The sequence below is a fragment of the Salmo salar genome, chromosome ssa02, assembly GCF_905237065.1.
Source record: "Salmo salar chromosome ssa02, Ssal_v3.1, whole genome shotgun sequence".
NCBI lineage: Eukaryota > Metazoa > Chordata > Actinopteri > Salmoniformes > Salmonidae > Salmo > Salmo salar.
In genome coordinates this window covers 8,487,054-8,498,823 of record NC_059443.1, presented here as the reverse complement: position 1 = coordinate 8,498,823, position 11,770 = coordinate 8,487,054, and the positions used below count along the sequence as shown (strand labels likewise).

General features: G+C 45.5%; 1 protein-coding gene across 1 annotated transcript in view; it reads right to left on the bottom strand.

The window, feature by feature from the left end:
* Positions 1 to 3,363: 3,363 nt before the first annotated feature.
* LOC106596971 (serine/threonine-protein kinase 31) overlaps positions 3,364 to 11,770 on the bottom strand; it is a 42,737-nt gene continuing 34,330 nt past the window's right edge. Inside the window, exons 22-25 of the mRNA XM_045697088.1 lie at positions 6,566 to 6,715; positions 4,434 to 4,565; positions 4,040 to 4,114; positions 3,364 to 3,857 (exon numbers count right to left, since the gene is read on the bottom strand). Of these exons, the coding sequence (XP_045553044.1) occupies positions 3,756 to 3,857; positions 4,040 to 4,114; positions 4,434 to 4,565; positions 6,566 to 6,715 (459 nt within the window). The 3' untranslated portion in view covers positions 3,364 to 3,755. The remainder of the gene's footprint in view (positions 3,858 to 4,039; positions 4,115 to 4,433; positions 4,566 to 6,565; positions 6,716 to 11,770) is intronic.

Genomic DNA, 11,770 nt, shown 5'->3' with positions numbered 1-11,770 from the left:
ATGTCCTCTGGTCTGATGAAACAAAAATAAAACTGTTTGGCCATAATGACTATCATTATGTTTGGAGGAAAAAGGGGGAGGCTTGCAAACCGAAGAACACCATCCCAACCGTGAAGCACGGGGGTGGCAGCATCATGTTGTGGGTGTGCTTTGCTGCAGGATAGATGGTATCATGAGGCAGGAAAATTGTGTGGATATATTGAAGCAACATCTCAAGACATCAGTCAGGAAGTTATAGCTTGGTTGCAAATGGGTCTTTAGAATCGACAATGACCCCAAGCATACTTCCAAAGTTGTGGCAAAATGGCTTAAGGACAACAAAGTCAAGCAATTGGAGTGGCCATCACAAAGCCCTGACCTCAATCCTGTAGAAAATGTTGTGGGCAGAACAGAAAAAGTGTGTGTGAGCAAGGAGGCTTACAAACCTGACTCAGTTACACCAGCTCTGTCAGGAGGAATGGGCCACAAATCACCCAACTTATTGTGGGAAGCTTGTGGAAGGTTACCTGAAACGTTTGACCCAAGTTAAACAATTTAAAGGCAATGCTACCAAATACTAATTGAGTGGATGTAAACTTCTGACCCACTGGGAATGTGATGAAAGAAATAAAAGCATCTCTAGTATTATTCTGACATTTCACATTCTTAAAATAAAGTGGTGATACTAACTGACCTAAGACAGGGAATTTTTATGATTAAATGTCAGGAATTGTGAAAAACTGAGTTTAAATGTATTTGGCTAAGGCGTATGTAAACTTCCAACTTCAACTGTACACACATACTAGCCCAAGATGTTAAAGTGGAATTATGTTTTTCGAAAAGTTTACTAATTAAAAATGGAAAACTGAAATGTATGTACGTGCCTTTTATAATAATCTAAGTAATAATCGTTGGCTCCAGTGAATCAATCCTTTAGAGACTTATTTTATGCTCATCAATATACTGCAAAAAAAATTAAGAAACCAATAATACATTTCCTGATCTAGAACATTCTCCCGTCTTTTCGCTCACATGATTGACTTTCCTGCATCTAGTCAGACAGGAGACGAGTTTAGCTGCTTAGCCCTTGTGGCCTTCAGCAATTAAGAAGAGTTTAGCTGCTTTGCTCTTGTGGTCTTCAGTAATTATAATTGACCGTTAATATTGATGGACGTATCGGAGGGAGGATCAACAGCGTCCCAAATAGCACACTATTCCCATTGTAGTGCACTATGTAGGGAATAGGGTGCCATTGTAGTGCACTATGTAAGGAATAAGGTGCCATTTTGGATGCACCCCAAGCAGCTAGAGAAAGCAGCAAAGCAGGTTCATTACTTCCAGTGATCCCATCAGTTCATACCATAACATTATTTGGAGAATTTGCATAGTAAAAATCACATCAGTTTGTTTGATGAGGCAAGTCTGTCTACAGCCATACCCCATACTGTATGTTATTTTACTATCACTGACACCAATCTGGATAGCAGAGTATTACATTGGGATCACTGTGAATCATATTCCCTAGTATGTAACCGGAGCTGTAACCTAATGCATCAGGAGTACATGTGTGAGTGAGGGCACAGCAGGTCACAGTGATCACAGATACGATCACAGCATGCTTTTCATCCAGTCCCTTGTTCACCTAAATGGATCTGTCCAGAAGAGAGATTGCTGTACAACTGCCAGAGTCCAGGCAGGGACGATGTCTTGAAGTGGATTTATAGTTTCAACGTTTCATTTAAAAAGAGTGCCCACTTTGAGATAACTGCTTGCCTGACAAGCTCTTCATGGTTTTCCACTAGAAAACCACTGATGCTTATCTTGAATCGACTGATGGTTCATTTGTTCATTTTGCATTAAAATGTGTTTATGAAAAATATGTCCCAGTGGTTCTGGTGAATGGAGAATTTAGTTATGTTAGTTTAAAACACTAAAAGGGACAAGAAGTGTATTTTAAAACAGGCTGACAAGTCCTAACAGTAAAAAGTAGTGTTTACATGAACTGTCTGCTCATCTTCCTCCATCAGCCCTTCCTATTACAAAGTGAAGTTTATCAGAATGATGCATCTTCCAGGGGGATAGTGCCTCTTCCAAACACTGAATCACAACAACGTCCTGAGACTCCTACATACACCAACAGGGCAGCAGATAGCCTAGGGGTTAAGAGCATTGGGCCAGTAACTGAAAGATCGCTGGATTTGGAATCTCTAAGCAGACTAGGTGAAATCTGTCGATGCACTCTTGAGCAAGGAACTTAACCCTGATTGCTCTGGATAAGAGCATCTGCTAAAATGTAACAGCGATTACTTGGGACATGTTCAAAGTTGACCATGTGTAAAATAGCAACTTCTACCACATAAGATGCAAGCAATTCAAACAGCCAACCATTAGGCAAAAGGGCATAAAATTATAGTTGGGTAAGGTTTTGTAAAGAACCGCTCCCGATAGACAGCCATTATTTCTCCTGAATAATTTACCTATCAATTTCAATGCAAGTCTACTCAAAGGATACACCACCAACAGTCCTGAAGGAAAAGAAGACCTCTGGGTAAATCTCTCACAAGCCCTAATGCAGACAGGTCATTGTCAAACCAGTGACACCACTCTTACAGATCCTCCCCAATTTGATGAGCCATTAACTGCCATGGAAAACCATCCCCAGACAGGCAGAAGATGGGCAGCAGTAGTCCTCTCTCATGGATGCCTGTTGTTCCACATCAGAACAACAAGGATTAAGGAAGTAACCATTCCCAGACAGGCAGAAGATGGGCAGCAGTAGTCCTCTCTCATGGATGCCTGTTGTTCCACATCAGAACAACAAGGATTAAGGAAGTCATCACCACATAAGGACAAGCCCATATACACATCTGGCTCCATATGGAATGAGGCATTGAAGCAACTTTATTATTTTTACTCCAGCAGTTTGGATATGAAATTAAATGATGAGAATGAGGCAAAAATATAATATGAACATTGTGTTTTGACAGATGGAAATAGACAAAAAAAAAACCCAACTTCTAATGAATACCTCTCCAAATCAAAGGACATTTGGAGAGTGCAAAACCATCAACCCGCAGTTCTGTAAAATAGGGGCACGTAGGGGGCACAAAAATCTGACCATAGTTTTCAACCATTGAAGGGTGAGAAACCATATAATGATAACAATTTTCTTTGGGGGAGCGTTTTCCAAGGGGTTTTCAAAGATTTTACAGTAGATTGATGCTGACAACATCCCGATCAGGCAAGACAGGAGACAGTCAGCAACAGAGCACAGAACAAGTGTTAAAGAGTACATAGCAGCAAAAACTCTAACTTCTTAGAACTGAAAGCATTGTGCTGGTGGTGGTTCCTTTTGAGTTGTAAATGAGATCAGGTCCATACAGATCAGGTCCATCTCAGAACACGTCTTTTATTTACTCTAGAAAGTGACAACTGCAAGACAGGATACCCCAACATAATCTAATTACTGAACAGAACATTTAAAAAGGAAAATAATATACAGTTAAACAACATGATACTGTGCTTTTACATCAGCAGACTGACAAATATATTGTGCTTTTATATTGGCAGATCAACAAAACATTGTAGTATTGAAGTAGTCTGGGTACTGGTCTGTTTAGCCATTATTCCACTTCTTGACATACTAAACCATCTTTGGCATGTCACGGAGTGGAATGTTAGCTAAACAGACGTTACCCAGGCTAGTATTAAAGTAAAACTGTCAACCAAACTATCCCAGTATGTACTGGTTACTGTACTAGCTCCTTGTTGCCTGGTTACTGGTCAGACAGGAAGTAGTCATCAGCCAGGGTCTCAGCTGCAGTCAGTCTTCCAACACACACCAGCAGCTTAGACAGCAGGGCTTGGAGTCTGGCCTCCTGGCCAAGAGGATACACATCATCCTTTTAGCACTTTGTGATTGTCTTTCAATGGAAAGCATGTTAAAAATGACATGTATTATTCTCCTAATTAAAACACATGGTAGACCTGCAGTTTGGGAGCAAAAATAAAATGCATTCTAAATGAATTGAAGCATGAAAAGGCTATCAGGGTTACTGACCAGTTTCACTCCGCTGATATCCAGGGCCAGTCTTCTTCCACTATCCAGATCCCCGTTGAACCCTGGGGCATGCAGCTGCAAACAGAGTTGTTGATGACAAAAAATAAATGGTATGGACCCAACTGCTTACTGAGAGCTTATTTTCAACAAGTCTATTATTCACATCTCCTAGAGTTTCTCCGGATGAATAATCAATGTTATCATTAATTTTTGCTAATGATTTCTCCTGTATGACATGTCAGAGATTCCCTGAAACCCCTTAAAATACATATCAATTCCTGCTGTATTCCACTCTGTCCCAAAGCTGCTTGACCATGGGCTATAGAGCCATCCATCTTGTGTTATACAGAGACCTGGGCTGATCTACAGAGAGGGCAACATGAAGGTATTTTACCCAGAACAGCAGGCAGCCGTAGGAGTACATGTCACAGGCTGGAGTAGGAGGTGTGCCTTGTGTCTGGCAGAGCTCTGGGGCCACCAGGCTGATAGAGCCGGCCACCATCCCACTGTCCATTGCCCTCTGTACCTGGAACCAACATGGTACGTACAACCATGAAACAACCATATATGGCGCTCATTCAGACGGGTGTAAAAGAAACCAAGGTACATGAGATAGTGTATTTAAAATGGAGGGGGAAAACAGTTGTTTTTGTTTGACGAGAGAGATGTGGTAAGTTAGGGTTATGCTGTCCATTCATGTTTTTTGCATGTTATTTTTATATCTGAGAATTAACCAATGATATCAGGCCACACCCGGCCATGATTACAGACACCAGTGTGTCCTTTGGCACTATATAAACTAGTCACCCGCAGTGTCTGTCATTATACCCTGATGAAGACAGCTTGTCTGTCAAAACGTTGGTTATTAGGTTATTCAATTATTACATCTGAGCTCCTAGAGTGTGCGGCTCCTTTCATTTAAGTGTTCTACTCCGCTAGCCAGCACCTCACCTAAACAGGTGTTCTACTCCGCTAGCCAGCACCTCACCTAAACAGGTGTTCTACTCCGCTAGCCAGCACCTCTCCTAAACAGGTGTTCTACTCCGCTAGCCAGCACCTCTCCTAAACAGGTGTTCTACTCCGCTAGCCAGCACCTCTCCTAAACAGGTGTTCTACTCCGCTAGCCAGCACCTCTCCTAAACAGGTGTTCTACTCCGCTAGCCAGCACCTCTCCTAAACAGGTGTTCTACTCCGCTAGCCAGCACCTCTCCTAAACAGGTGTTCTACTCCGCTAGCCAGCACCTCTCCTAAACAGGTGTTCTACTCCGCTAGCCAGCACCTCTCCTAAACAGGTGTTCTACTCCGCTAGCCAGCACCTCTCCTAAACAGGTGTTCTACTCCGCTAGCCAGCACCTCTCCTAAACAGGTGTTCTACTCCGCTAGCCAGCACCTCTCCTAAACAGGTGTTCTACTCCGCTAGCCAGCACCTCTCCTAAACAGGTGTTCTACTCCGCTAGCCAGCACCTCCCCTAAACAGGTGTTCTACTCCGCTAGCCAGCACCTCCCCTAAACAGGTGTTCTACTCCGCTAGCCAGCACCTCTCCTAAACAGGTGTTCTACTCCGCTAGCCAGCACCTCTCCTAAACAGGTGTTCTACTCCGCTAGCCAGCACCTCTCCTAAACAGGTGTTCTACTCCGCTAGCCAGCACCTCTCCTAAACAGGTGTTCTACTCCGCTAGCCAGCACCTCTCCTAAACAGGTGTTCTACTCCGCTAGCCAGCACCTCTCCTAAACAGGTGTTCTACTCCGCTAGCCAGCACCTCTCCTAAACAGGTGTTCTACTCCGCTAGCCAGCACCTCTCCTAAACAGGTGTTCTACTCCGCTAGCCAGCACCTCCCCTAAACAGGTGTTCTACTCCGCTAGCCAGCACCTCCCCTAAACAGGTGTTCTACTCCGCTAGCCAGCACCTCTCCTAAACAGGTGTTCTACTCCGCTAGCCAGCACCTCTCCTAAACAGGTGTTCTACTCCGCTAGCCAGCACCTCTCCTAAACAGGTGTTCTACTCCGCTAGCCAGCACCTCTACTAAACAGGTGTTCTACTCCGCTAGCCAGCACCTCTCCTAAACAGGTGTTCTACTCCGCTAGCCAGCACCTCTCCTAAACAGGTGTTCTACTCTGCTAACCAGCACCTCACCTAAACAGGTGTTCTACTCTGCTAACCAGCACCTCACCTAAACAGGTGTTCTACTCTGCTAACCAGCACCTCACCTAAACAGGTGTTCTACTCTGCTAACCAGCACCTCTACTAAACAGGTGTTCTACTCTGCTAACCAGCACCTCTCCTAAACAGGTGTTCTACTCTGCTAACCAGCACCTCTACTAAACAGGTGTTCTACTCTGCTAACCAGCACCTCACCTAAACAGGTGTTCTACTCCGCTAGCCAGCACCTCTCCTAAACAGGTGTTCTACTCTGCTAGCCAGCACCTCTCCTAAACAGGTGTTCTACTCCGCTAGCCAGCACCTCTACTAAAACAGGTGTGCGTTTCTTTCGCCTCCAAGTTAGGATTGAGGACAGGCTACTCACAGGAGTCTTTATGAAGTCGTAGTCTCCCACCATGCCTTGGTGTCGGTGGAGGACGAAGACGTTGTTGGGGTTGAGGGAGGCATGGGTGACGCCTGCAGCGTGGAGGGCCTGGAGGCCCCTGGCCACGCCTCTCATCACCTTCACAGTCTCCTGATGGGAGAGACAGGACAGTAGGTCAATGTGTTATACTACCAGTCTCCTGATGGGAGAGACAGGACAGTAGGTCAATGTGTTATACTACCAGTCTCCTGATGGGAGAGACAGGACAGTAGGTCAATGTGTTATACTACCAGTCTCCTGATGGGAGAGACAGGACAGTAGGTCAATGTGTTATACTACCAGTCTCCTGATGGGAGAGACAGGACAGTAGGTCAATGTGTTATACTACCAGTCTCCTGATGGGAGAGACAGGACAGTAGGTCAATGTGTTATACTACCAGTCTCCTGATGGGAGAGACAGGACAGTAGGTCAATGTGTTATACTACCAGTCTCCTGATGGGAGAGACAGGACAGTAGGTCAATGTGTTATACTACCAGTCTCCTGATGGGAGAGACAGGACAGTAGGTCAATGTGTTATACTACCAGTCTCCTGATGGGTGAGACAGGACAGTAGGTCAATGTGTTATACTACCAGTCTCCTGATGGGAGAGACAGGACAGTAGGTCAATGTGTTATACTACCAGTCTCCTGATGGGAGAGACAGGACAGTAGGTCAATGTGTTATACTACCAGTCTCCTGATGGGAGAGACAGGACAGTAGGTCAATGTGTTATACTACCAGTCTCCTGATGGGAGAGACAGGACAGTAGGTCAATGTGTTATACTACCAGTCTCCTGATGGGTGAGACAGGACAGTAGGTCAATGTGTTATACTACCAGTCTCCTGATGGGAGAGACAGGACAGTAGGTCAATGTGTTATACTACCAGTCTCCTGATGGGAGAGACAGGACAGTAGGTCAATGTGTTATACTACCAGTCTCCTGATGGGAGAGACAGGACAGTAGGTCAATGTGTTATACTACCAGTCTCCTGATGGGAGAGACAGGACAGTAGGTCAATGTGTTATACTACCAGTCTCCTGATGGGAGAGACAGGACAGTAGGTCAATGTGTTATACTACCAGTCTCCTGATGGGAGAGACAGGACAGTAGGTCAATGTGTTATACTACCAGTCTCCTGATGGGAGAGACAGGACAGTAGGTCAATGTGTTATACTACCAGTCTCCTGATGGGAGAGACAGGACAGTAGGTCAATGTGTTATACTACCAGTCTCCTGATGGGAGAGACAGGACAGTAGGTCAATGTGTTATACTACCAGTCTCCTGATGGGAGAGACAGGACAGTAGGTCAATGTGTTATACTACCAGTCTCCTGATGGGAGAGACAGGACAGTAGGTCAATGTGTTATACTACCAGTCTCCTGATGGGAGAGACAGGACAGTAGGTCAATGTGTTATACTACCAGTCTCCTGATGGGAGAGACAGGACAGTAGGTCAATGTGTTATACTACCAGTCTCCTGATGGGAGAGACAGGACAGTAGGTCAATGTGTTATACTACCAGTCTCCTGATGGGAGAGACAGGACAGTAGGTCAATGTGTTATACTACCAGTCTCCTGATGGGAGAGACAGGACAGTAGGTCAATGTGTTATACTACCAGTCTCCTGATGGGAGAGACAGGACAGTAGGTCAATGTGTTATACTACCAGTCTCCTGATGGGAGAGACAGGACAGTAGGTCAATGTGTTATACTACCAGTCTCCTGATGGGAGAGACAGGACAGTAGGTCAATGTGTTATACTACCAGTCTCCTGATGGGAGAGACAGGACAGTAGGTCAATGTGTTATACTACCAGTCTCCTGATGGGAGAGACAGGACAGTAGGTCAATGTGTTATACTACCAGTCTCCTGATGGGAGAGACAGGACAGTAGGTCAATGTGTTATACTACCAGTCTCCTGATGGGAGAGACAGGACAGTAGGTCAATGTGTTATACTACCAGTCTCCTGATGGGAGAGACAGGACAGTAGGTCAATGTGTTATACTACCAGTCTCCTGATGGGAGAGACAGGACAGTAGGTCAATGTGTTATACTACCAGTCTCCTGATGGGAGAGACAGGACAGTAGGTCAATGTGTTATACTACCAGTCTCCTGATGGGAGAGACAGGACAGTAGGTCAATGTGTTATACTACCAGTCTCCTGATGGGAGAGACAGGACAGTAGGTCAATGTGTTATACTACCAGTCTCCTGATGGGAGAGACAGGACAGTAGGTCAATGTGTTATACTACCAGTCTCCTGATGGGAGAGACAGGACAGTAGGTCAATGTGTTATACTACCAGTCTCCTGATGGGAGAGACAGGACAGTAGGTCAATGTGTTATACTACCAGTCTCCTGATGGGAGAGACAGGACAGTAGGTCAATGTGTTATACTACCAGTCTCCTGATGGGAGAGACAGGACAGTAGGTCAATGTGTTATACTACCAGTCTCCTGATGGGAGAGACAGGACAGTAGGTCAATGTGTTATACTACCAGTCTCCTGATGGGAGAGACAGGACAGTAGGTCAATGTGTTATACTACCAGTCTCCTGATGGGAGAGACAGGACAGTAGGTCAATGTGTTATACTACCAGTCTCCTGATGGGAGAGACAGGACAGTAGGTCAATGTGTTATACTACCAGTCTCCTGATGGGAGAGACAGGACAGTAGGTCAATGTGTTATACTACCAGTCTCCTGATGGGAGAGACAGGACAGTAGGTCAATGTGTTATACTACCAGTCTCCTGATGGGAGAGACAGGACAGTAGGTCAATGTGTTATACTACCAGTCTCCTGATGGGAGAGACAGGACAGTAGGTCAATGTGTTATACTACCAGTCTCCTGATGGGAGAGACAGGACAGTAGGTCAATGTGTTATACTACCAGTCTCCTGATGGGAGAGACAGGACAGTAGGTCAATGTGTTATACTACCAGTCTCCTGATGGGAGAGACAGGACAGTAGGTCAATGTGTTATACTACCAGTCTCCTGATGGGAGAGACAGGACAGTAGGTCAATGTGTTATACTACCAGTCTCCTGATGGGAGAGACAGGACAGTAGGTCAATGTGTTATACTACCAGTCTCCTGATGGGAGAGACAGGACAGTAGGTCAATGTGTTATACTACCAGTCTCCTGATGGGAGAGACAGGACAGTAGGTCAATGTGTTATACTACCAGTCTCCTGATGGGAGAGACAGGACAGTAGGTCAATGTGTTATACTACCAGTCTCCTGATGGGAGAGACAGGACAGTAGGTCAATGTGTTATACTACCAGTCTCCTGATGGGAGAGACAGGACAGTAGGTCAATGTGTTATACTACCAGTCTCCTGATGGGAGAGACAGGACAGTAGGTCAATGTGTTATACTACCAGTCTCCTGATGGGAGAGACAGGACAGTAGGTCAATGTGTTATACTACCAGTCTCCTGATGGGAGAGACAGGACAGTAGGTCAATGTGTTATACTACCAGTCTCCTGATGGGAGAGACAGGACAGTAGGTCAATGTGTTATACTACCAGTCTCCTGATGGGAGAGACAGGACAGTAGGTCAATGTGTTATACTACCAGTCTCCTGATGGGAGAGACAGGACAGTAGGTCAATGTGTTATACTACCAGTCTCCTGATGGGAGAGACAGGACAGTAGGTCAATGTGTTATACTACCAGTCTCCTGATGGGAGAGACAGGACAGTAGGTCAATGTGTTATACTACCAGTCTCCTGATGGGAGAGACAGGACAGTAGGTCAATGTGTTATACTACCAGTCTCCTGATGGGAGAGACAGGACAGTAGGTCAATGTGTTATACTACCAGTCTCCTGATGGGAGAGACAGGACAGTAGGTCAATGTGTTATACTACCAGTCTCCTGATGGGAGAGACAGGACAGTAGGTCAATGTGTTATACTACCAGTCTCCTGATGGGAGAGACAGGACAGTAGGTCAATGTGTTATACTACCAGTCTCCTGATGGGAGAGACAGGACAGTAGGTCAATGTGTTATACTACCAGTCTCCTGATGGGAGAGACAGGACAGTAGGTCAATGTGTTATACTACCAGTCTCCTGATGGGAGAGACAGGACAGTAGGTCAATGTGTTATACTACCAGTCTCCTGATGGGAGAGACAGGACAGTAGGTCAATGTGTTATACTACCAGTCTCCTGATGGGAGAGACAGGACAGTAGGTCAATGTGTTATACTACCAGTCTCCTGATGGGAGAGACAGGACAGTAGGTCAATGTGTTATACTACCAGTCTCCTGATGGGAGAGACAGGACAGTAGGTCAATGTGTTATACTACCAGTCTCCTGATGGGAGAGACAGGACAGTAGGTCAATGTGTTATACTACCAGTCTCCTGATGGGAGAGACAGGACAGTAGGTCAATGTGTTATACTACCAGTCTCCTGATGGGAGAGACAGGACAGTAGGTCAATGTGTTATACTACCAGTCTCCTGATGGGAGAGACAGGACAGTAGGTCAATGTGTTATACTACCAGTCTCCTGATGGGAGAGACAGGACAGTAGGTCAATGTGTTATACTACCAGTCTCCTGATGGGAGAGACAGGACAGTAGGTCAATGTGTTATACTACCAGTCTCCTGATGGGAGAGACAGGACAGTAGGTCAATGTGTTATACTACCAGTCTCCTGATGGGAGAGACAGGACAGTAGGTCAATGTGTTATACTACCAGTCTCCTGATGGGAGAGACAGGACAGTAGGTCAATGTGTTATACTACCAGTCTCCTGATGGGAGAGACAGGACAGTAGGTCAATGTGTTATACTACCAGTCTCCTGATGGGAGAGACAGGACAGTAGGTCAATGTGTTATACTACCAGTCTCCTGATGGGAGAGACAGGACAGTAGGTCAATGTGTTATACTACCAGTCTCCTGATGGGAGAGACAGGACAGTAGGTCAATGTGTTATACTACCAGTCTCCTGATGGGAGAGACAGGACAGTAGGTCAATGTGTTATACTACCAGTCTCCTGATGGGAGAGACAGGACAGTAGGTCAATGTGTTATACTACCAGTCTCCTGATGGGAGAGACAGGACAGTAGGTCAATGTGTTATACTACCAGTCTCCTGATGGGAGAGACAGGACAGTAGGTCAATGTGTTATACTACCAGTCTCCTGATGGG